This window comes from Lepidothrix coronata, unplaced genomic scaffold (genome assembly GCF_001604755.1).
Source record: "Lepidothrix coronata isolate B3197 unplaced genomic scaffold, Lepidothrix_coronata-1.0 Scaffold67, whole genome shotgun sequence".
NCBI lineage: Eukaryota > Metazoa > Chordata > Aves > Passeriformes > Pipridae > Lepidothrix > Lepidothrix coronata.
The window spans coordinates 207,097-232,846 of record NW_016690247.1 but is presented as its reverse complement, the minus strand read 5'-3'; the positions used below and the strand labels follow the sequence as shown (position 1 = coordinate 232,846).

General features: G+C 45.2%; 3 protein-coding genes across 18 annotated transcripts in view; 1 reads left to right on the top strand and 2 right to left on the bottom strand.

Annotated features, from left to right (window-relative positions):
- AGO2 (argonaute 2, RISC catalytic component) overlaps window positions 1-4,333 on the bottom strand; it is a 55,018-nt gene extending 50,685 nt beyond the window's left edge. For both annotated transcript variants that reach the window (XM_017818309.1, XM_017818310.1), the window contains exon 1: window positions 4,079-4,333. In XM_017818309.1, the coding sequence (XP_017673798.1) occupies window positions 4,079-4,109 (31 nt within the window). In that variant the 5' untranslated portion in view covers window positions 4,110-4,333. The remainder of the gene's footprint in view (window positions 1-4,078) is intronic.
- Window positions 4,334-12,505: 8,172 nt separating this feature from the next.
- Window positions 12,506-13,826, top strand: RPLP1 (ribosomal protein lateral stalk subunit P1). Its single transcript, XM_017818271.1, has 4 exons — window positions 12,506-12,706; window positions 12,814-12,888; window positions 12,995-13,112; window positions 13,705-13,826. Exons 1-4 carry the CDS (start codon window positions 12,635-12,637, stop codon window positions 13,782-13,784), a joined length of 345 nt encoding a protein of 114 aa, XP_017673760.1. The 5' UTR covers window positions 12,506-12,634; the 3' UTR covers window positions 13,785-13,826.
- Window positions 13,827-14,985: 1,159 nt separating this feature from the next.
- Window positions 14,986-25,750, bottom strand: part of PTK2 (protein tyrosine kinase 2) — a 190,753-nt gene continuing 179,988 nt past the window's right edge. For 8 of the 15 annotated variants that reach the window (XM_017818296.1, XM_017818297.1, XM_017818282.1 and 5 more), the window contains 7 exons: window positions 24,482-24,544; window positions 22,171-22,210; window positions 21,398-21,507; window positions 19,112-19,120; window positions 17,633-17,788; window positions 17,095-17,175; window positions 14,986-16,222 (listed from right to left, as the gene is read on the bottom strand). In XM_017818296.1, the coding sequence (XP_017673785.1) occupies window positions 16,013-16,222; window positions 17,095-17,175; window positions 17,633-17,788; window positions 19,112-19,120; window positions 21,398-21,507; window positions 22,171-22,210; window positions 24,482-24,544 (669 nt within the window). In that variant the 3' untranslated portion in view covers window positions 14,986-16,012. The remainder of the gene's footprint in view (window positions 16,223-17,094; window positions 17,176-17,632; window positions 17,789-19,111; window positions 19,121-21,397; window positions 21,508-22,170; window positions 22,211-24,481; window positions 24,545-25,750) is intronic. The other 7 variants (XM_017818283.1, XM_017818288.1, XM_017818292.1 and 4 more) reach the window with 3 other exon arrangements.

The window sequence follows — 25,750 nt, the reverse complement described above, 5'->3', positions numbered from 1 at the left end:
ATATGATAATGTAAGATATATTTTCTCTTACACAGTTAAAACATTTGTATGTCTTTCCCACCCTTCTGTGAAACAGAGGCAGAGTGGTGGTGATAGCAGTGAAGGAGGGGGTACAAATTGTGAAAAAAAGAACTTTCCTGGAAGTCAGAAAGGTTTGGCTGTTCCTCTGTACTCTTTCTATATGTTACAACACACCACTACACACGTACGAGCACACACGATGATTCTGTGAAAGTGAAAAACTTCAAGACAAGAAAAAATAAGTTCCCAAAATCCCATTGAAGTGCAGAATCAGTAAGAGAACCACTGCTGAACACAAAGTTTCACTTTTCAATAGCAGACAGGATCCTTCAGTTCACCAAGCAAAGGAGAAAGTTTGGTTTGCACATTTGACACCATCGAGTCAAACGACTCCCTCATCCTCAGCCACCTGAAGACTACACAGCTGGCTGAGACGACACAGCCATACGGAATCTTTGCCTCCCTTAGGAAAATATACCGGTCACGACAACAGTACGCCTGGAAAAGCTGTGCTGTGTGTTGTAGGCTGTAACTTTGTCAAAGGCAATTTCAATTTTAGGAAAAACTCTCACACAAAAAGGAAGAGAGTTGAAACTACGTGAAGTTCTCACTCCCTCCTCTACATGTGGCAGCTTACAGTGAGTTTCAGCTTTAATTTACTGTCTAAAATTAAGCCAAAGAAACTGGGTGACTCTGTGATACCAGCAGATTTAGTACAGTAAGAGCAGGTCCAGATCCACCCCCAAAAGAATAGAAAAAGCCTCTCTAAGAAGACAAAGGCACAACTTTGACAGGAGGTTTCAGCTGCTGCTGAAACACAAGCCAGTAGGACACTGGTGGAGTTAAATTCCAGTGTGAGATGAAGAAGTTGTCATTTCTACCACCCCAACTAAGGCATGAGCACACCTTTCCCTGCATCACATTTTGGGACTAAAGACTCCTAAAGAGAATCAACATCCAACATCTCATGTCTTCAAGAAAATATATGGGAGGTAAAAACAAGCAGATGCACTGAAAACCAAAAAAGATTTACAAGTTTCAACAGTCTATTCACAGTTTTAAAGACTAAACAACAAGTGAGAAAATAACCTTAATTTCACTGATTTGATAAAGTTGTTTCTTGTGCTGGGTAAAAAAGTTTTTTATTTCACATGCAAAGCCATAATCCTTTCCACAAAGTCACTCTTTTTTAGACAACCGCTGCTTCAACAGTAAATTAAGACCTTGTGTAGCAGGCAAAACCCAAAAATCCTTTCAAAGAACAAAAAAGGAATCTATGATGTGCAAAGTTTAGAATTTATAAGTACATCAACACCAAGGAGTGTAGTTCCAGAAGCTTATTCAACTTTTAATCAAGTCTTTTAACTGAGACTATTTCTATTACGCCACTTCGACATTTTTCTGTCCTTACAGAAAAAGGCAAACGAAAAAAATAGCAGTATCAAATCTTTTCTTTAAAAAACAAAGAATTCTCTCTGAGATTTTCATATTTTTTACTTTTCACAGTTTCTTGAAGGCAAAAAAAAAGGTATGGGCACAATATCACAGCAAGTTCAACACCAAGGCAAAAACTCAGACAGCACTTGGGGGAAAAGGAAAAGGGATCACAGGTTTCCTAACCATGGAAAGAGTGATTTCATGATGTCCCCCTTGTGCACAAAAAACCACCTTACTCCAGACATAACAGCACGTTTGAATGAAGTTTCCAGGTTCAGCAGCAACTTTTTGAAATTAGTCACATACGGCCTCCCAACTCTCTTGATACTGTTTCCAGAAAAAGAATTAAGCCTAAAATAGCAAACCCTGTGGCAAATGGAGCGATTACACTGGCAGGAGTCCAGCACCACCGGCACCCTCTAAATGGGTTTGGCTGCAGGGTCCAGTCTGGCAGCGGGAGCTGGAAGAACGAAGTAGCTCGTGTGGATCAGTGACGGAGCAGGGACTGGCGTCGGGATCCGGGTTATGGCAGACAGGGATGGAGCGTTTACTTGGTGTCAAGGATCTGCTGACAGATGTGTAGAGGCTGGAGCTCCGGTGCGCTCACAGCAGCTGCAGCTCGGTGAGGGGTTGTAAACCACACTTCTGCTCTCTCCCCTGAACGGGATTTCTGTGTGTTTGGAATGGGACTTCCCTGGCAGCTCACAGGCCACATGTAGCCTTGCACAAGGCAGCGAAGCATCTTTCTGACAGTCCCTGTTTGCTGGTCCACAGTACAGCCACGCTCTCCTAAAAAACTCCAAGACTTTGTGATTTTGGAGTGCAGCAGGAAGCTGTCTGGGCCGCTGGAAGCCACTGTGCTGCTGAGGCTCTCCGTGGATGATTTCACAGGAAGGAAGCAGAGCCTCACCATGTAAAGAACGACTCACAGCTCATAGCCCAGCACAGACACTGCCACTGCCCAGCTCTGCACGGGGGGAAAGGGCTGAGCCACATAGATAAACTTGGAAGTAAACAAGGCACAAGATGAGCTCGGCTGGAGGGAGCAGAACAGCAAGGAGCGCAAGACACACACCAGGAACAACACACACCAACCCTGAACTTGGTGAAAGTTGTTCTACCTAGAGCCCGGGGTTAAGAGACGGTTGTTCCAGGAAGGGGAACACATCCTTTCAACACTGAACATAGGTCCCTGAAGGTAAACAGCAACCACCAACTGGAGCTAAGATCATTCTGAGTGAAAAGTAAAGTGGCAGGATCGGACAGAGAGTAAATAAAAGAAGCTAAAGAGACTCCCACACATAAAACTATTCTCAGCCCACACGCTGGTAATATTTTTAATTATCTGCCTCCTTAAGCACCATTTGGAACAAGATGTATCACCAGGAAGTGAACACAACAGCCTCGGCAGCAACAGCACCATGAGCACCTGTAAACTCAAAGTGTAGCTGTGCCTGAGCAAGAGAACTCCACACCAGAAGACACCAAAGGATTACATCAATATTATACACAGCTGTTGGTACAGAAATGTGCAAATGATGTTACACATGAAAGCGAAATCATGAATGTCCCTCTGGACACACGAGCTGCAGAGACCTGTCTCTCTGCTGTGCTAGGGAGAGTTTTCGTGCACTGCAGAAAGAAAAGAAAGTAAAAACAGAGCAGCTGTACTTCAAAACAATCATCCTGATTGTCTTTCTTGATTCTTGTCCCTTGTAGAGAACCAAATCAGAAAAAAAAAAAAAAAAAAGCCAGCACCTAACTGTGGATCCCAAGATACGAATGCTTTAATGCTTTTACAGAAGAAGCATCTGTAAGAGGAGCGGTCAAAGACATCTCAGTTCTGGATCCTGTATTTCACTAAACTATTCTTTGCTAGATTATCACCCTAAGGGAAGAGATTTTATGCAAAACCGTTGAGAAGAGCAACATCAAATAAAGTTCCATTTATTTTAAAACTTTTCTAGAAGAAAACTGGGTGCCGGTCACACAAACACTGCAGTTCATGCATAAGAATTCCCACCACAGAAACAGCCTAAAACACCGTCCCATAATGAACTGCAAAAACTCTCGCAGTATTAACCTGTATTTCCCCTAAACAATATTAAATGTCTCTGAGCGAGTTGGTAACTCTTCTTTCCACGTCCACATTTCCTTTTACTCCCAGATTTCACCACAGACAGAGCCCGAGGACAGCTCAGGCAGCCCATCACCTCTCCCAGCAGTTCCCGACATGTGGACGCGCTTCTCCCGCACCTCCACAACACCAACTATCGCAGCGCGGCCGAACACGCGGCGAGCCGGGAATCCCAGGATGGAGCCGGGAGCGAGGAAATGGAGACCCCGCTCCGCGGCGGGAGCTGCGCCGGCCCCGGGACTCGGCAGAGGGAGGGGAGAGCGGGGCAGGGGAGGAGAGCCTCCCCTCAGAGGGGCCTCCGGACACGCGGCCGCCCTGCCCGAGGTGGCGGCGGCGCCCTGACCCTCCTTCCTCCCCCGGCCGCGGCTCCAGCCAGGCCCGAGCCGCGGGGGAAGAGCGCTCCCGGGGCTCCCCGCAGACACGGGCCGGGAAAGCCGCTCCAGGGGGAGCGGGGGAGGGAAAGAAACCCGGTCGCAGCCTTACCGGGTCCGGCGGAGGGGGCTCCCGGGTACATGTCTCCGTGTGCGACGGCGGAGGCGGCGGCGGCTCCAGGGGAGGGCACAGGGGAGGGAGCGAGCCTGAGCCCCGGCTACGCTGTCGGGGGAAGGGGAGGAGGAGGAGGAAGGGGAGGGGAGGGGGGAGGAAAAGAAAAGGGGAGAGAGGAAAAAAAAAAAAAAAGAAAATAAAGAGGGAGGAGGAGGAGGGCCGGGAATCCAGGTTACTCGGCGGCACTGAGGAGCGGGGAGGGGAGAAGGGAGGAGCCGCGGGGTCACGGGGAAGGGGCGCTCCGCCCTCCGGCCCGGGCGGGCGGGAAGCGGGAGCAGAGCAGGAGAAGGAGAAGCAAGAGAATCACAGGGTCAGTTAGGTTGGAAAAGGTCTCTGAGATGACCGAGTCCAACCTATGACCGCACACCAACAATGTCAGCCAGACCATGACACTGAGTGCCACGTCCGGTTTTTCCTGAAACACCTCCAGGGACGGTGACTCCACGGCCTCCCTAGGCAGCACATTCCAATGTTAAATCACCCTTTCTGTGAAGAATTTCTTCCTCATGTCCAACCTAAACCTCCCCTGGCGTAGCTTAAGACGGTGTCCTCTCGTCCCGTCGCTTTCAATGAGACCTTGGAAAATGACTGTGTGCCTCCAGCTCTCTGCACTACCTCTCCTCCTTACACGTGTTTAAAAGGGATGCTGGAATGATACCGGTGTTACACATATGTATGCTCTGTGTACTTGAAATTTGGATTTCATTGTTTCACTTCTCTTATTTCTCCTGTAGCTGTGAAAACCTCAGGTCACCTCATGGATCTTGCACCTCCATACCACGTCGTATGGACATAGATACTTTTAGTCCTATCTATGAAACTCAGCTGTGTCAGTGATGATGGTTCCTGCAGGAACTGTCATGCTTTTGTAATCATCTAAGTGGTACCTCTTCCTTTCAGCAGAAGAAAGGAGGAAAAAAAAAAATCTTAAACCTACTAAGGAGTCAAAGAGCAATTCGATGATGCTCACTTCCACCAGGAGTTACCTACAGAGTTACAGTACAGCACCACGATCCATCCTTTCAATCACCTCCTCCATGTCAATGTGGAAGCCTTTAATAAATTCATGCAGTTTTCACCCCAGATCAGTCAAGCCCCTTCAAATTCAACCGAATTCCTTCACTAGATATTATCTGCCAAAGGACAAGGCAAACATATGGCTTCTATGGTTCATCAAACCAATTAATATCCTCCTTCATCAGTTCATATTTGAAGTGATAACGAAGCATCTCAGTGCTCCAAAGTGTTTACCCTTTTGGTCATACTTGTAGATATTTAAGGGCTGCTATTAACAGCTCAGCTTTCACTTCAAGTGAACTGTTCCTGAAACCATTGTCACCACTAGAGTTTCCACTGGAGTGATTTTGGATTTGTCTCCATTCCAAGCTTCTCAAGTTGCTGGAAAGTAAAGATTTACCCACAACTATAAACAAATAAAGGACAAAATTATGGGTCAACTTTAGTTTTAAAGTAAAACCAGGCAACTCTAGTAAAAAGATAAACAAGGGAGCTGGCAAGGGGGTTGCTGTTTTCCTCTCTGTGAGGAGCTGGGTAACCTTTTTTCATAACCACCCAAAACCAAGAGCCAGAAGAGAGTTATCTGAGGCAAATTTGGCTTTTCTGCTGAGGTGACAGGAGAAACCATGCAGTCCCTCTATCGACATCTATTTTTTTTGATACTATTATTTAAATCAATCTCTTCAATCTAATCAGGAATATAACTGTCCTGACGATTACACAGACTATCATGCCTGTTAGACCTGCATTTAGGGACCCCAGGCAGATGGAGCTCGTCAGCCCTGTAAGGCCATCCATCTAAGAGAAGGTCACTCTAAACAAACCTATGTCCTGAGGAGCTCGCTGCCACTGTCCGAGCTTCGCTCAGCCCTGGTAGTTGAACCTTAGGATTAAAGGGTGGGCTCAGTTCAGCGCACACTGTGTCTCACCTAAAAAAAAATCCACTGTGCAGGCTCGAAAGGTAATGACCTTTCCCAAATCTTCGTTCGCGAAGACTGGCCATACATAAGAAAAAAAGAGCATAAAAATACACTGACGGGTTTCTAGAAATGTCCACTTGACTAATTTGGTCACCCTGATGAGCAGCACTGACTAACACTGAGGCTAAAAGTACATTGTGGTACTCTGGTAGCAGTTTGAAAATAACTCACTAACAAGCAACAGAAGACAGGTGAAATACAAGGGGAGGTTTTACAAAACAGTAAACACATACCCAACACTTCTCTCCAGCTCCACAGGATGCTCTGAAATTGATTTCAGAAGTTCCCTGAAAAATAGAGATCCTGAAAACAGCAATTAATACCTTGAACGTCCTAGAGTGCAATATAATTGTATTGATTTAAAGCTGATTCCTGTGGATTTAGCACTTCATAAGCAAAAGGGCTTATCACCGTTTATACAGAACTGCAGGACTGCACAGTTAAATAATAAATTGGTTAAATAGTTTTATTTAAGCACTATTTTCTCATCTAGAAGTGCTGCTGTTGCTGGAGGCATATTTTCATGGTACTGAGTTCTTGCAGCATCATTTCTGTGCATCTGAGGAAGGAGAGTTACAGCTCTCTTCTACCTCTGTTCACACACTCATTTTGGGCCATGTCACTTGCTTTATTTCCAATGCTTTCTGTCACTGACAACTGATGTTTTGGAGAACAGTGAAACCTAATTATGTCTTACCGGGAAATTTCACCCAAAAAAGGCCTCAGTTCTTGAAAAGATTTGGTGTGAAAGAGAGGTTTGAAAGCTGTGTAACAGCATTCTTTTATAACACGTTCTTTATATGCTATATTAACAATTATATGGTAGTATAAGAACAGCTGCTTAAACGCTTAAAATTAGGTTTCTCTAAAGAAAAAAATTGAGTGACTGTTGGACACAATACCTGTCCTAACTGCTGGATTCCAAGATGACATTTCCCAGAACTCTCAGAGAATATCTTCTGTGATATCTCTCACGGAAGAAATCATTATTTTTGAAAAAAAAGAGAATGTTCTAATCATTTTGAAAGTAAAGATGGTATTTAGGAACAGCTTTTAAAACTCATTTATAGCAGCAGCAATCTGGGGAAAATATTTTATATACAAGCAGGCTACTGGCAAATTATATGGCTTTTCTTTTGATGAGAAAACATATATTGATTGCCATAAGTATCAACTATTCCCTTTTAAAACTAAATTACTTTAAAAGCTCCAGAGTTTTTAAATGTCTTGTAGTCATTGCTTACAATAATACAGTGGCAAAAATTTTTACTCAGAGCAGAAAGATGTAAATTTTATTCTTGACTTGGAGGGGATTTAAGCTTATCTTTTCCATCTTATAACTTTTAGGATGTTACCTGGAGTGTGTGCATTAGACCCGTCATGTTCTGCTTTGCATAAGAGTTTAAAATCAGAACAAAAGTGAAGAAGACCATGGCTCTATGATCTAATGTGTTCATATGGCTACAAAAACTTTGAGGGTCTGGTCCCCTACTCAGGGACTGTTTGTTATTTCAACAATTAATGATTTAATCACAATTAATCCACAGTAGATGGACCAAAACCTGATTTTTGTCTTTCTACAATAAGATAACTGTTCCAGCTACTAAGCTACAAAGCCACATTTGATTCCTTTTCTTAAATGAATTACAATATTTATTTTTTTTAAAAAGCATTTATTATTATTAGATTACAAACTTAAGTTTACTCAAAAAGACAACTTTTCCAGGTGATCAGGGCCACTAATACAGCAATTAGACACTATGAAAAAGATGCAGCACCACCTATTGGGGATGTGTTACATACACTGATTATTACAATTCTAAGTAGTATCAGAGTTGTGTTCTGTGTTGTACTGACCTTGTTATAAGGAAACAAAACCAAAAAAACCTATCCAAGGAGAAAAGGAGTTTCTAAAAAGAAGATAAAGGAAGCAAATACTGTACCCAAAACTGCTCATCAACAGAATTCAAGATAGCAACTTGAAACTCTACAGTTCTTATATCAAACTCTAAACTCTACCAGATCAGTACAGCACAGCAGGCACAACTGCAAAGAAACAGTGGAAAACAGTTGCAGGAGGGGATGACTGTCCTGGTTAACAGCACATAAACAGGGACTCAAATTAGATGAGTGAAACCAGCCCAGAGAGGCTGTGTCTGCCCCATCCCTGGAAGTGTTCTAGGCCAGGCTGGATGGGGCTCTCAACAACCTGGTCTAGTAGAAGGGGGGTTGGAATGAGATGGTCTTTAAGGTCCCTTCCAACCCAAACTATTCTATGACTTTATTCTATAATTATCTAATTAGAATTCTATAATTATCTAATTCTATAATTATCTACCAGCACCTTCCCACCTGTGGAAGCTGGAAAGAATTTAACCTGTTGCCTTAGGTTAGAAAAGATCATTGAGTCCAACCATTAACCCAGCACTTAGTTCACCACTAAACCATGTCCCTCAGTACCACATCTACATGTCTTCTAAATACCTCCAGGGTTGTTGACTCAATCACTTCCCTGGGCAGCCTGTTCCAATCCTTGACAATCCTTCCTATGGAGAAATTTTTCCTAATATGCATTCTAAACCTCCCATGGCACAACTTGAGGCTATTTCCTCTTGTCCCGTTGTTTGTTACTTGGGAAAAAAGACCAACCCCCCCCTTGGCTACAACCTCCTTTCCAGGAAGCTCCTTCCCAAGCTCTGTTACTCTTCCTCAGACACACTCCAGCACCTCAATGTCTTTCCTGCAGTAAAGAACCCAAATCTGAACACAGAATTCAAGGTGAGGCCTCACTATTGCCTTCGGTCACTTAGAAAGTGAAGCCTTGAGAGCTGGAGAAAGGCTTGCTTTTAAGAAAGAAGGAAGAATCACCTCAGTAAGATTAAAAGCAACAACAAAATAGTTAATCAAGGGCAGGGAAAAAGAAAGGAACTATCAACTTCAGGTCTCCTTAGTGAAGAACTCTTGAGTTTTGACAGCTTTGATGAATACCAGTGACCTCAGTCATGTTCTAACAATAAGGCATCAGCTCTGTAGTGGTGCACACTCACAGCTTATTTAGGATGAAGTGCTAAGGACTGACTGCTTTGCATATGCAGCAATAATAACAGATAAAGCGTCAGAACGAATATGTAGTGATAATGATTGGGAGAACTAATTGCAAGGTTTTGTTTTAAATTTTGAAACTGTCACAATTCGTCAGTGTTCTAAGCACTTACAGCACAGGAATCTCTAATTCTTTAAATGCTGCATGTATATACACACACACAAAACAAGTTAATCTGCATCTTGCTGATGTCTTCCTTTCTTGGCTGCTAAGCAATCCACAAGCATATCCTGCCAGATCTCTGCCACTGCTCTTTACCGTCCCCTAAGTGTAAAATATCCACTTCAGAGAAGTTTCATAGCCAAGTTATGTGTTTTGTTTATCATTAAGACAGTCCTGTGCAATCCTATAACAGCTTGCTAGTAAAACAGTTGTATTATCATCCTAAACCTCATCACCCTGGAAATAAGTCACTGCCCTGGAATTGTAGAATACACACAAGTATGTAAAAACCTTTTTTTTTTAAGCCCTCATCTATGTGCTATAACTTCATCCAGAATGGAGACTGCTCTTCTCCAAAAGAATGACAATGTGTTAGATAGTAAAGAGTACAGACAGTTACAGGATCAGAGGTGAAAAGAATGTGCCTCTGCAAATTTCTAGACCCTTGGCCTCCCTTGGAATTAAGCTTTATTAACCAGCAATCCTGACCAGATACATAGGCTTCAAAAAGATTTTTGAAGCAGCACAACTGGAGGTTTTTTTGCTTTCTTATTACACAGCGATTTGTTTTCATCAGAACTTTATTCTGAGCTCCTACAGAGCAGCTTTATCAGTGTCACTCAATAGATGCAGCAAGACAGCCATGAAGCAAGGATGCAGGCAAATCTCATTTAATTAACATCTTTGACAACCAAAGCCTAAGCTTATGTGAATGTCACATTTAAATTTTAGGTCTTCATATTTTATTTTTTAACAACACATCAGCATGTCTCGAAATTTTTAGCTTAAGGACTGTTATACCAGGACCATTATCATCATCATCATCATCATGGCTAGGCTTCGCAAACGAAGATTTGGGAAGGGCTCTACCCACATTTGCTACCAGAACCATTATAAAAGCATATTTATGAAACCTTTAATTTTGTTGTCTGTTTGCACAATCTGCCACGCCAGCATCATTGCCAAGTTCATTTGATTGAAAAGGAACCTTATTTCCATGTTGCTAGTTTCCAGTCAGATCATCTCACGGACCACCGGCACAGGACGGTTTGGCAACACTGGAGTGAGGGACAGTCAAGGCAGGTTCATGCAAGTCATTTGTGAAATCCCATCCTCAAGCACCCAACAACAACACAGGTTCCAGGATATTACATCCCCCTGGGAAGATGCATTTATTTGCTACTTTGAGGTAGGTATAAAAATGTAGACCAATTTTCCTGTGCCTTCAATAGGAAATTTAAGTAAATGCTTAAATTCAGAGCTGGTGACCCCACTTAATAGGGTTAAGCACCCACAAGTCAAGCACTGCAAGGCTCTGCATTTTTCATCTCCATCAGTGAGTAGTGTCAGATCTTCATTTAGTGAAATTCTGAGTTGTTTCTGATCATTAGGAAGGAATGGATACAAGAGGTCAAGTCCCTCTTGCCTACCTCAGTTTTCACTTGTAATGGTCGAATATATCCTCAAGTTTTTATGAGAGAACATTATAACAGCAGGGTGTCAGATATGCTTTGCTGGTAATGGAGGAGTGTTATTTTAGGATTCTAAGCTTTGAAGCTTTTTGCAAATTATCAAATAATTTTGTTCTAGCTTATTTTTGAAAGTTTGACTTATTTATAATAGAATGGTTTGAGTTGGAAGGGACCTTTAAAGGTCAGCTAGTCCAGCCCCAATGCAACAAGCAGGGACATCTTTTCCTAGAGCAAGTTGTTCAGAGCCCCATTCACCCTGGGTGGCATCCCATCCCTCAGGCATGTCAGCCACACCTCTCACCTTGGAGTCATCTGCAAATCCGCTGAGGGTGCACTCAATCCCTCTGCTCATGGCATTGATGAAGATATTAAACCATTCTGGTGCCAATACGGACCCCTGAGGGACACCCCTCATCATTCATCCAGCTGGACATCGAGCACTGGATGTGATTCCTCATCCACTGAGCAGTCTATCCGTCAAATTCCTCTCTCCAATTCAGAGAGAAGGATGTTGTGGGGATCTGTGTCAAAGGCTTGACAGAAATCCAGATAAATGACATCTGTAGCCCTTCCTTTCTCCACTGATGGAGTCATTCCAACATAGAAGACCCCTCAGTTGGTCAGGAAGGACTTGCCCATAGTGAAGCTGTGCTGGCTGTCCCAAATCACCTCCCTGTTCTTCACGTGCTTTGGCAGGAAGAAGGAGGATCTAGGAGGATCCACGATCTTCCCATGCACAGAGTGAGGCTTATCAAATGCACATCTGTCAAGAACACGAAAAAACCTGAGTGATCATTTCTTTTTCACAGTCTGATTATTCCTTTGGAGCAAAATGCTGGAATTCGCTGAGGCTCATCAGAATCACAGAATCAGAGAATAGCTCAGGTTGGAAGGGAGCGGGTCCAACCCCCCTGCTCCAGCAGGGTCATCCCAGAGCACATGGCACAGGATTGCGTCCAGACAGTTCTGGAATATCTCCAGTGAGGGAGACTCCGCAATTCCTCGGGGCAACTTGTTCCAGTGTTCAGTCATGCACATCAGAAAGAAATTCTTCTTCATATTCAGGTGGAAGAAGTCAGGTTACACAGGGGTACAGAGTTCTGGAGAAGCCAGGCAGTGGGAAGTTTTCACCAACGGCTCATTCTGCACCTTTTTTCCCCTGTTACATCATGGCTAGGCTTTGCGAATGAAGATTTGGGAAGGCTCTATCCACATTTGTTACAGTCCTGTTACATATAACTTAGAGAAAATGGCACGGTTCGCGAGGCAGTGACACCCCAAACAGCGGGGGGGAGGGTGAGTTTGTTCCTCAAGTTGCACCAGGGAGGATTAGTTTGGATACTAGGGAAAATTTCTTCACCAAAGGAGTTCTCCAGCCCTGGCACTGCCCAGGGCGGTGATGGAGTCCTCACCCCTGGAGGGATTTAAAAGCCGTGTAGATGTGGCACTTGGGGACACGGGTGGGCTTGGCAGTGCTGGGAGAACGGCTGGAGTCGGTGATGAGGGCTATTCCAGGGCACTGGATGTTTGGGAATGAATTCCTCGCTGTGAGGGCGGTGACGAACGGCGGAGGTGGAGCGGCGAGCGCCTGCCATGCGCGGCGGGTCACGGGGCGTGACGTCTCCGATGACATCACAGCACCGCCGTATAAAACCGCGCCGCACCTCCCGCCCCTTCTCGCTCCGCGGCGGCCCAAGGTGCTGAGTCCTTCTCACGAAGCTAAGGCCGAACCACCCGGCGACCAGCACCGCGCCCCGCCATGGCCTCCGTCTCCGAGCTCGCCTGCATCTACTCAGCCCTCATCCTGCACGACGACGAGGTCACCGTGACGGTGAGTTCGGCCGCACAAGATGGTGGCGGCGGGCGCGCGGCATGGCCGCCTGAGGGGCCGCGCCGCGCCGGGCCGGGCGCGCTCTCACCGCCACCCTCTCGTTGCAGGAGGACAAGATCAACGCGCTCATCAAGGCGGCCGGAGTGAACGTGGAGCCATTCTGGCCGGGACTGTTCGCCAAGGTGGGCGGGCCGGGGGCCGGGCTGGAGCGGCGTGTGGCGCTCCCCCTCCCCCCCAACCCTCACCCCCTGTTAACGAGGCTTCGCTGCCGCTCCTTGTTCCCCACAGGCGCTGGCGAACATCGACATCGGGAGCCTGATCTGTAACGTGGGCGCGGGCGGCGGAGGGGCCCCCGCTGCCGCCGCCCCCGCGGGAGGTGCCGCGCCCGCCGGAGGAGCCGCCCCCGGTGAGTGGCGGCTGTGCCCGGCCGGGGCATGGAAACGGGGATCCATGGGATGGGTTGGGGGGGGAGGGAGCTTAGAGGTCAGCTAGTCAACCCCCCTGCCATAGGCAGGAATATCTCCACTAGAAGAGGTTGCTCAGAGCCTCATCCAGCCCGGCCTTGAACACTTCCAGGGACGGGGCATGCGCAGCTTTGGAGGGACCAGTTACAGGCGCTGCTTTAATGTGGCTTGTGCCTCACAGTCTGTGCGTGAGTCTTCCTAGAGCAAAGCACCCTCCCCTTTGGAAAGGCTGATGTTGCACGTTGAGTCAGTGTGGCAGCATTAGTGTTAGCTCAGAGTTAGGGCTGATCTTCCCATATGTCATCAGGGTCTCTTCTAAAGTTTTTCAGGTTTGATAGAAATTAGTTTTGAAGGCACAGAACCACATTCCTAGTAGTGCAAACACAGGTCTCCTTGCCTTGCTGGCTTAGATTTTTAGGACTGCTCGGGTCTTGCTTCTTGATGTTACAGTTAGTATATATGAAGCCTTCTGTGGCAGGTGACTTCTAAGCTGCTAACATGGACATAAAACCTGACTCCTTTTTCTTTTTCTAGCTGAGGAGAAGAAAGAAGAGGAAAAGAAAGAAGAATCAGAGGAATCTGATGATGACATGGGCTTTGGTCTTTTTGACTAATTAAGTTTTGTACTTGCCTGTAATAAAGAACATCTACTTGTACTCCTGTCTCACGTGGATCAGTGTGAAGGGGAGTGGGTGGAACATGAGGGTGTTACCTGTGGGTGCCAAAACTGTCTTTGTGCATTAATCTGGGGCTTTACAACTTGTAGGTTTTTTGTACTCCACAAACAAGAGTTAAGGCTACTAACTGCATCCATAACCTATGGACAAAGGTGGGAATGTAATCCCACTAAACGTGGGATGTGACAATGGCTTGGAGCTACAGGATGTGGTTGTGTTTATCAGAAGCATTCAGACTTGACTGGTTACAGCTCAAGAAGCTGTAACATTTCTAGTTCAAGCCTTACCAACAGTTCAGCTCCCACCTTGTCCCAGGTGATGGGACACAGCAGGGTGGCCCAGATGTGGCACTGCAGGGATCAGGTGCATTTGACAGTGCAGGAAAAGGCTGCAAATCTCAGGTGAAGGCCTGAGGCAGTGTAAGGTACAGAATTTTTTTGCCATTCCAGAAAAAAAAGATCTCTGAAAACTGCTTTGGAGGGGGTGTGGGAGATGATTTAACATTGCTCTGTGAAAGGAGCAACTTAATTTCCAGAGCAATTGAACACGCTAAAGACTGTTCCAAATGTGTATTGCAAAGTATTAAAGTTAGGCATTGCAAGATGTCCCAGGTGTGTAAGAAGGGCTCCCAAGTTGTGTTAGGAGGGTGGTTCCACATCTAAACCAAACACTGATGCACTCTGCACTATCCCATCTTCACAAAAAAATGGAATTAGTTTTGTGGGAAGCTCATTTTAAAAAACACAGGCACTCATAGAAGAATTTGGTCCCTGTGCTGCTGCTGAGCACTCACCTGAGCTTCCAAAATAGCTCCTCCAAACCCTCCACTGTTTAAAGTAACCCTTTTTAAAGTAACCTCCACCAGGAAAATAAATTATAAAGGTCTAAAGGACTTCCAAAGTAATTACAAGTCACACAGGTGGCAACGCTGACTTGTTCTGTGCTGGAGGAAAAACTGCCTTCTCAAAAGAACTAAATCTTGGGATTTCCTCCTTCAGTGCTTATCTACTGTTGCTCTTCAAGTCCTGCATAAATGAATTCTTAAAAGCTTGTGAATTAGGGTGGGGGGAAAACTCCAAGCAGAGAAAATCCTCAGTGATTTCTTCTGCAGTGCACACACGAAATAATACAGTCAGAGTTTCACTGGTAACACCTTTTTAATAGGTCAAAGTAACTGTACAGTTTATTATATTCTTCCTGAGAATAATTTATATCCCTCAACAGCAAAAAGGGAGTGTGGTTTTTATTTCAACAGAACAGATGGCATAACTGGAAAACCAAGGAAAATCTAATTACACTGCTCTACTGTAACTCCTCCCAGGCAAGATAGACAAAAGGATGGGTTAGTTAACTACAGTGGGTTTAAAATAGTCATCATGGCTTTAATCTGTCTTTATAAATTATATAAAAATGGGGGACATGGATGGTTACAGAACTCCTCTAAATGCAGCTCTGAATTGCTCTGGTACAAAGCAGCATTTTCACTTCCAAGGAAAACAACATTGCTACAAAAGAACTGGCACGTTATCCTGGTGAAAAAGACGAGTGTTCAGTTGTGTCCTACAGCTAGTTCCAAACAAATGCTTCACACAGTCACATAAAAGAAAAAGGCAGGAAGATGAAGAGGGCTTTAGTTTGTCTTGAAATGACCGAAGTCTTGAAAATATAGCTTTTTATTCTTTCTCTGTAAATCGTGATTAGCATATTGCGACATAAGTGTTCTAATAAAAAAAATTCCAGTCTGGATAGTTCATATACTGTGGGCAAGAATTCTCAGCCCTGAGGTTTCCCCGAATTCTTCACTTCACAATATCTTTCTCTGATCTGCTGCTCCAACAGTTTTGGCTCCGAGATCGTGACCCTGTGGCAGCTCCATGCGATGGTGCAAAGGGCCCTGCGCTCCGGGGCCGTGAGTTCCCGAGGGCTCCTGTACAAACCTCATCTGTGGTGATGCCACTTCTGAATCCCAGACCAGCTTGGCTTTATGATAAAGACTGGGTTAAACTGCTGCGATGGGAGAACCAGCGGCGGTCGGTCAGGTCTGCTGAAGCGAGAGGCGCTGGAAAGCCAGGACTGCACTGGGTTAATCCTCACTGCTGGTGGAAGGTGAAGAACATCCTGTCGCAAGCAGAATTCCGAGACTGATGACACTCTTCCCTCAGTGCTTAGTGTGGCCTGGACTGGCTGATTTTCAGTCTGGCTTGGTCGATAACATCCAGCAGGTTTTTGGCATCCACAGCCAGAGCGTGAGCAGCCGTCAGCATTTGCTTCTTGTACTCCTGCTGCAGGCTGGTCATCACGTACTGCTGGGCCAGTTTCATCTTGTTGATGAGCTCGGCCAGGTCCGAGTTCAGCAGCTTCTGTGCCATCTCAATCTGCAACGAGACGGTTCTGTCAGCTGGGGGGTGTTTGGAGCGCTGCACTCAGAGCGATGCTACAGAGACACAGCCCCTGCCTGAGATCCCTGACTACAGCTGGGGCTGTTTTGTGGGCACCACGTGGAGCAGCATATGGAATTTGGCAGCTGCTGCTCTACCCTGGGTGAAGATCAGGAGCAGCCCTGATCAGCTGCTGAGCCACCTGCTGTTAAACACCACCAAGACCCAGGTAGTGGATTTTAACCCACATCTTGGCACTAACACCTTGTTATGGGTTTCCAGGTCCTTGTTATCATCACTCTTTTTATTACTAAAGCAGCTCTATAGGCATAGCAGTAGCTCTACAAAATAAAATAGGTCAAGAAGGCACGTACAGGTTGCTTAACCACATGGCTAACCCAGGATGATTGTCTTAGATGGCACTTACAGAACCATTCTCTGTCCTTCACATTATCACATTTGTTCCAAGATTTTGGAAGAAAACGGTTTTACTCATGAACTTCACTGAAAGCTCTGTCACTTCTCATCCAGAACTAGGTTACTACAGGAAACCTTCCAGCTGCACCAAGCTCTGCTCAATTACCTGTTCAATGACTTTGAATTAACCCCCAATGGTCTCCCTGCCTTGGAATACTGGGCTTTATATCTCCTTCCTTATTACTTACATCCAGTTTGAGCATCCTCACTAATACTAAGCCTATGTATGTCCATGCAGCAATTCTAATAAAATTCATTTAATGTAGACTTATAGCCCAGCCTGCTCAGTGAACCAAAATGTGTACCTGTGCCAAGAAGGGAGCACCAAAACGTGTCCCCACTGGCTGAGGCTGTGGAAAGATAAAGGTTGAGCTCAGGTGAGCTCCACATACCTCTCTGTGGGTGCTCGGAGGAAGCACTGGGAGGGTCTCATCTACAGTTGCCAGTAAGGTTCTTAGTGCTAAACCAACCTCCTAAGAAAAAAAATTAAGGAAATAAAGTTTAAAGACTTAGAATGAATAGATGAGAGAATTGTATGAATGCAGGAGGCAGCACACACACTTAGTTCCTCATCTGGATAAGAAGGGAGTTGAAACATGGCTGAGACACTGCAAAATCCCACCTGCAATTGTGTGTTTCACCATCAAAACAAGTTGCCAAAGGGTTAATACAAAGTTTTCCTTAAAAAAGTGAAAATGTGGAGAAGACAGTGCACAACTTACCACCCTGGATAAGCACAGGCAAGTTGGGGAATAAAGCACTGTTGTGCGTAATACTGGGAACAGGATCCAAAGCTCCAGCCTCTGACCACAAGTCACCCACCCCGCAAACACAAAAAGCTTTTAATTTGCAGCTTCACAGAAAGTTTCTCCTATGCCACTTGAAGATCCAGGAAACAAATAACCCCCAGTTTTAGGAATGTCTCCATACCTTCACCATGGGCACATACTCCTCGGGCGGAGCTGGCTGGATTTTACTGGACATTTCTATCACTGCCTTCACCAGCCCGGTTACATTTTCATAGACTTTGTCATTGGAGCGGTCCAGGTTGGCCGTGGGAGGAGGACTGATCTCCTGCGGCTGAATCTGGAAGCAGAGAGCGGCTGCTGAACCTCCTGTCCCCAGCAGATGGGGCTCAGCAGCTTCCCAACCTCTGCAGGCGGCCGGGAAGGGCTCACATTCCTCATATTCCCAACAGCCCCCCCGCTCAGTCCCACTGGTGCCCTGTCCTGGCTGAGCACACTCGCTCCAGGATCTCAAGGAAGTTTCTTTTAGTTCTTCTGACTGAACCTGATCTGTGAAATTACACCGTGCAATTTTTACCAGGATTTTCCTGAAGAGCTTCCAGTATAACTCCCTTAACAGAGAAGAGAATAATTTGAGGAACGAGGAGTACCAAGTACTTGATATGTCTAAGTGGTTCAAGTTCCACTGTTAAGGCAACAGGTAGCAGGTTCCTCATTCCAGGAGCTTTTTTTGTGCTCCAAAGCAATGTCAGAGCACATAATAACACACTGATATGGAAAGGAGAACTGGAATGAGATAATCTTAGGTCCCTTCAGACCCAAACCATTTTATGATTCTGTAACATTATTCTTTTGTTAATGAAAATCCACAGCAGGTTAACAAAAATGGTGTCACCTGTAAACAGGTGGGAAACACGGACTGCTTTTAGAAAGTTGATTTCCAGTAGATCAGAAAAAACCCTAATAGGTTAAAAATCCTGTAGTCCTTATTCATGCAAAACTTCCAATGAGTCAAGTCTGTCTGGAGTTAAATCCAAGACAGACTGAAATAATCCTGGGACAGAAATGAAAGAAAATTTGCAAACTTCTTCTGTAAGGTCCTCAGTATTTCTGAACTGTAAAGCTACAGGCATCCCACTTTCCCATAGCTATTCCCTGCTATGGGATGCCCAAGCAACCACTCAGTGGAAGAAGAAGGTTAAAAAACTGCTGATTTCCTCTTGGTCACAGGGTGGTTTACCCACCCTGGCAATCTGAAATGGCTTGTGGTGCTTCAGCCCCCCACACTGGGTTACTGCTGGTTCTCAGGACTGGTCCCAGCTCCAGAGATGTTTCACTGGAAGCACCTGACATACTGCCCTGAGGAAATTATGAAATACTTGGATGAGACTTTCTCTATAAGGAAGGAGTGCAGGATTTAGCATGTGGTGATTTCGTTTTGTAGCACTTCATTAAGTGGATACCAACAGCTATTACAGAGATTCAATCTAGTGCATTGATCAGAAAGTACTTCAGGAAAAAGAACACTAATCAGCTCAATCAGCAGGGAAAGGCTGTGATTCCAATTGGTTTCAGCAATCGAGAAGTTAAAGTCATTTGGCAAAGTCACATGCAAAGACATTTTGGAATAGGGCACGGACACACACGCTCACGCACTGCTTACCCTCCATGGCTATGGTTGAGCAGAATGTGGGGGAAGGTTAAAGAAATTTACCAAAAGAAGGGAAAAAAAGAAAAACAATATTAATAAAACTCAGCAGGGGGAAAAAAACCACCAAACCAAACCAAACCCAAAACATGTGTAGCAATAAGAGACCAGTTAAAAAGCCTGCAACGGAAATGCATCCTCACCATTCCCGGCAGTCACTCGTGTTAGCTCTTGGTCTGTGTGTTACAGAATGACCTGCTGTGCACCCGTGTGGGCAGTGGAAGGGTTTGCCATGCACCCATGCTTCTTTCTGACTAAACACATGGGAGGACATCATGCAAAGCTGGACAGGAGCAAGCCAGTCTGGCAAGCAGCAGAGTGTGAATGGAGCAGAGGGCCTGGGCAGTGGTGGGGAACAACCTGTCCTGGGAATGCTGGGCCCTTTACACAAACAATCCAGTACTCGCTGGATTTAAGAAAATGTTATAGCCATCTTTCTGAAACTTTTCCTTTTGTTTTGGGAAGTCATGATAGGAAAAACATGGTCATGTAACTGTGCCGCTCTCGTTCTCAATGACTAATCACAGTTGGGGTGAACTACCAAGAACCCACTCTAGATGATACCCAACCCATGGAATTCCAGGCCCTAACCTTCCAAAACTACGGACGCTGTACTTCTTAACACTTGATTTCTCTTTGTTTTTCCCCAACATCAACACTATTGCTCTGCAGACTGTGAAGTGCTGAGTTTCCTTGTGGAACTGGCTGACGCTGCCTCAGCCACGAACACAGACCCATGTGCTCCCCAGGGCCTGCCCTGAAAGCTCCTGAGGACAAGCAGTCCCAATCCTCTTCATTTGTGTTCTGCAGAGAAGGGAGACTGAAACGGGAGTCTGAACTTGGTGTACAGAAAAGGGAGTCTGAAATGAATCCTAGAAGCATCTTCAGTTTAGGACTGCAGTCATTAGCAAAGCTATACCAAAAAATAACGGGCTGTTTTCCTCATGGGACATAAAACAATCTAATTTCAAGAAAATCTTAACAGAAAAAAATAAAATCAGCCCTTCTTTCCTACTCAAGAAGCTATTTAGTACACAAATCCTGTTCACTTGTCACTACTGATGTCTTTGGCTGCTCAGGTTTAGTTTGTTTGTCAAAAGGATGTATTTCAGAAAACATTTTTCATGTTCCAGTATCAGCATTTAGAAAGGAAACTTTAGAGAAGCCAAGTTTAGTAACACATCTGTTACTGCTTTTTGACATTTTCTGAGGCTTGGCAGCTCAAAAAGCACTGGCATCAGTTTATAATAAATAATCCTGCTCAAATTCATCACTGCTAGCTGTTTACACTGATTCTTACACATTCCAATAATCCCAGAACAAGAGCAGGAGTGAGACGCAGGCTGGCAGTGCCTGGGATCAATTTGTGCTGAACATACTGCTCTGATGGCAGGTTTTGAATTTCATGCTTAGATAAACTGGGCTTTTTCTGTACTTTCTCAAAGCACCTAAAATAAGGGTGACTTACTTATCCCAACTGCTGTGGCCACCACAACATGGATTCCCTCTCTTTACTACAGGCTTGGCATTCTTTCCTGAAGATTAGAAAGGTAACAGGAGCCCCACTGGCAGGGAACAGTGCACAGAGGGATGGTTTTGCATGTGCCTGACATCCTCAGGAGCAGTTCTGTGGACACCAACTGCAGCAGGGGCAGGACACTGTGTTTCACAGCAGCATCTCTGCTACACAACTGCTGTTACGTTTCAGTTTTGGCTTTATTGCCTATTTATGGAGACGAAACAACACAAGGGAAGTATCTCAAGCCCAGGTCAGACAGCCCATTTCCCCTCTTTATTCCCCAGAGCTAGTAGGGTTTGAGGAGCCTGGGTGCTGCAGCAAGAGCTCTTTGAGCACCACAGTTCAGACAGGTCTTACTTCCCTCTGACTGAGAACAAGACACTTTGGTACCATCCAAGCAACTGGGAACCCTGGGTGTGCTCCTTCCCACTGAGCAGGGAAAGGAGGCTGTGTCCATATGGGACATCTCATATGCTCTTCAAATTAGAAACAAGCTCATTTGGGCAAGGCTCTAGGTGAGGAACACGCTGAATCACAGTCATGGAGGACCCGAGCCTACCAGTGACCTCCCCACCTCCCTGGAGAGCTGCCAGGGCAGCATTTACTGTGGGGTGTTTGGTCGCCTCTGCTTTCCACACTTTCAACTTCAGGAGCACCCAACTACCTCACAGCAGTAATGTGTGACTTTCTAAAGGTGTTTCAGGTGGCACTGAGCAATGTACCTTCACGCCCTCGTTGTAGCTGTCCACGGGGCTGTTCAGGCTGGCCAGGCTGCCCAGATGTCCGGGGGCTCCGGGGCGCGGGGGCTTCTTTGGCGGAGCTGCATGATCTGCTTAACAGAGACAATTCACATTTTTAGAGGACCAACAAGCCGGAAGTACCTGCACCATTCTGGTCTGCCCACGCTACACAGGCTGCACGTGCTCTTCTCTACTAGCACAGGAGATGGACATCTTAATGTGTCTTGCAGTGAATTCGCTGTTTGTAGGAGCTGCACTTTGTGAGAACTCGACTGTTTTATAGGATACTTTGAAAAATTCCCTATGGGAGGCAACCGCTACTGCTCCCAACACACCTGCTCCACACCTGAGAGGTTCTCACCTCTCAGTACCAACACGCTGTGTGTGTCTGGGAAAACTGGACTTCTTCCTGGAAGGAATCCTGGGTGTGATTCACTTTGAGACTGGGAAACCCAGCTTCAGGTGTCTACTTCTGTTTTACATGTCTGAACTCCACACTGGGTGAAGTCCCACACTGACTCATCTTCCTCTAGACACTTCCTGCCTGTTGATCTAAACACTTCCCTGGCTTTGCTGACTGCATGTCTGGGACCTGCACAAGGAATCTGAACACACACTGCACCAAACATCTGTGTGTAGTACCTGGAACTGAATTCACCCTGTATGGAAATACTGGCACGAACCTTTGTCACTACTGCTGCTGGAAGACTTGTAATCAAGGATTCAAGATGACAGTATATGAATTTACTGCTTACCTGGTTTACCCACAGGCTGATATATGTGCTGGTTACCAGCCTATAAAACAAAATAAACATTTGAAGTAGTTATTGCAGTGATCACAGCTTTCATCAGCACTGTCTCAAACACTGAGAGCAGCCAGTTCTCAGCACATTTCCCAACAGTTAAAAATACATCCCTATTCACCATCATCAGCCCCTCACTACAGGTCTATTAGTTATGGAGTAAGAAAAGCATTTTCATGTATCTTGTATCACTCACAACAGCCCTGCCTCTACATCACAGTCTTGTTACTCAAACATGGTGGGATAGTCACAGGCATTTCCAGCCTGTGTCCACAGATCCAACTGTAGAGGTCACAGTGGTGAAGGAGAAATGGTACTGGGGCCCATGGATGCTGGTTGTTTTTTAAGAGCACAAAGACAGGCAATTCCAAAGAGGTGGAAGTCAAACAAGTAGGGCAGAAGGCTGGCCTGGCGGAGCAGGGATCTTCTTCTGGAACTCAGGTGGACAAAGGAAGTGTACAAACTTTGGAAACAAGGACGGGTGACAGGGATAGGTGACATTCCTACAGAGATGCTGTTCGCCACTGCAGGGAGACAATTTGTGCAGTCAAAGGTCGAACACAGTTCCAGCTGGACAGCACAACAGAAGGGGCTTTTTAAAAGCCCCAACAGCTAAAGGAGAATAGAAATAACATTGGTCTGTTGCTCGACAAGGTTGGTCACCTCACAAATAGGGACACAGACAAAGTGGAGACATTCGGTCATGTCATTAAGTTTGATTTGTGCTGTTAACCTAAATATTTCAAATCTGATAATCCCAGGGGAAAAGAAAGGGGGCAAGAGAGGAAGGAGAGTAAAATCCCACTAAGATAATTCTTGAACTTTTACTTCCAGAAAATTGTGTAATGACAGTTTATGTGAAAAGCATGTGATCAGTCAGGAAATACTAAAATGTGTGTGATAACTCCTCATTTGTGTCACTGCCCAATTTCTCATCCTCTCGATGAGAAACTGAAGTTGACTCACAGCAGCATGAGGCACTTCCCACTGCAAATGAAGACAGAGTATGTTCTGAATCTACTGAGAATGATAAAACTGCAAAATCAATTTCTGGAATCAGAAGTATAGTTATCACGAATTAGAGTCTCTTTAAAACTCATTTTGCCCATGATCACCAAGTGCTTTCTTCACACTCTTTCAAATGGAGTGTGAAATTGTACTACCTCCTCTGGGCAGACAGGAGTTCCCCTACAAACAGTTTGGGATCTGGGGGCTGTAACCTGTGACATGACCTCAAAATCTCCAGGGCATCTCAGAACATCTTCAGAAGCAGCACAGAACTTGCTCTTATATAAAGATGCAACAATATCCAAGGCATAACAGTAACTAATAGTCTTGTCCAATTTCATGGAAAAAATCTTAGGAGCTTCCAGACATGAATGTCTCCAGGGATCATTCTGCAGTGTGTCAGTTATACACTCATTCATGACTGTGCTTTGGCTGCAAATGCAGGAAGAATCCCTAAATTCTTAAGTGGTGAAGAAATGCTGAAGCCAAACTAGGAGTTTACAATCTCATCCCAAATGAACCAGGAGAGTGAATTTAAAATATTCTCTACTTTAAAGGTGACCCCTAGGGAAAAACAGTGGGTGAAGCACCAGGTTTGTGTCATTAACAGTCCCTAAACTAATCAGTATGATCTAGAGATTCCAATGGCAATTAAACAATTAGAGAGATGGTTTTAGTTAAACACACAGGAGTTAAGCCATTGAAAAAGAACACTCGAGCTGCAGCTGCTGTCTGGGAATAAAGGAATGGCTGTGGGATTTATTCCCATTGTTTCACAGAGAATCATTTACCCCAAACAGATTTCTGGGTCATACAACAGCAACATTTACATTCCTTGCAAGAAAACCCATTTAAACAACTGCAAAAGTTACTTTAATCCTGCTTCCTGTTGACAGAACTTGCAGAAAACAATCCACATTCTTAAATAAAAGCCCCAATTCTACAGCACATGACCACTTGAAAATTATTGCAACATATTTATAGAAACATTTTAGGATTTGTTTCAAGAACAGCTCTAACGGGGGAAAAAAACAAACACAAAACAAAACAAACCCACAAACCCCCCAAAACTGCTGCATGAACCCGTTTGCCGTGGCTGCCGTTCCCACTGAAGCTGAGCCTCTTGGAAAAGTTGTACAACCACGTAATAATAGTGGAAATATTTAGCAAAAACTTTAAGTTGTCTCCAACAACTGAGACCGGGTATGACACGTTCTACCAGGAAACTGGAGGAAAAGATCCCACATATACTCACTGGGCCCTGGAGACCTCCATCCTCCCGGTCGATGCTGCCCCTGGAGAGCCGCACGTCGGGTTTCTGAAACAGAAATCAAACATCTCACTCCGTGCTCTCCTTACCCCTCGTGCCCTCGGCTTAGAGGCACTGAAAAAGCCAGGAAAATCCTGTTAAAAGCACACACTGACAAATCCAGATGTCATTTCATTCCAGCCCCTACACCCCCACCGCAGCTCCTGAAGCCCTTGGCAGCCTCGGCTGCTCCCGCTCCTCCAGCACCCACTCCCGGCACGGGGCTAAAAACACCCTAATGAATATCCATAGTACCATTGCCCCAGCACAACACTGGAAAACCTGCATTTTAACTTTCTCAAAGGCAGCAAAAGTTGTGGTTTTCTTTAAAAAAAAAAAAAAAGAAGAAGAAAAAAAAATCGCTTGCTTCCCAACAGCAAAATTCCAACCACAGGATGAGAAACGCTGTGCATAAATTCCCGCTTCCTGCCCCAGGATGGCTTATATGTACTTGGCTCCCTCTCCAAGCCTGCAAATGGGGCCAATTACTGGAGCTCTTTAAACAGTCCATTTGGATACAGCAAGCTAACAAAGCCATCCAGATGCCATTTTCTCCCCCTACAAGCAACAAAAATGTCTATTTTATGTTTTAAGCACAGGAACCCGGGGATTGGTTGTCCTAAAAAAGTAAAAACTAAACCACACCTTCCCCCCCCCCCAAAGAAACTGGTAATTTTTCTCATAGAATATCCTAAGTTGGGAGGGATCTACCAGGATCACTGGGTCCAACTCATGCCCCTGCACTGGAAAACCCCACACGTCTCCACAGCAAATCCAGGTAGGTTGTATTTATTCTTCAAGGACAAGGTTTAATTACATGGAAAGACAAAGAACAGTGGATGTGAAACCAAGGTTAACCCTGAGCTCACAAGAATGAGAGCACGTCTCTAGTGCACGAATTCCGGCACTTAAAACCAGAGGATTTACCTGACTCTCCTACGAGACTGGATGAGGAGTTAATGAAAGGGGATAAAATGCACATCTACAGCAGTGTAAATACAACTTCCTTCACATGTCTGCATGTATTTATACATAAAATGGTCACACACAGCATGAAAAGGAACATTTTTTATTTAGAGAAACGTAGGCGTGCGAATACTGAGTGTAACTAAACTGACCCCATGTCCTTTCAGGGTTAGTCTGGCGGGGGGACAAATATATCCTTTTCTTGTTTAAAGCTACTCCAGATCCCTTTCCTCCTTTTAAAAACCCTAA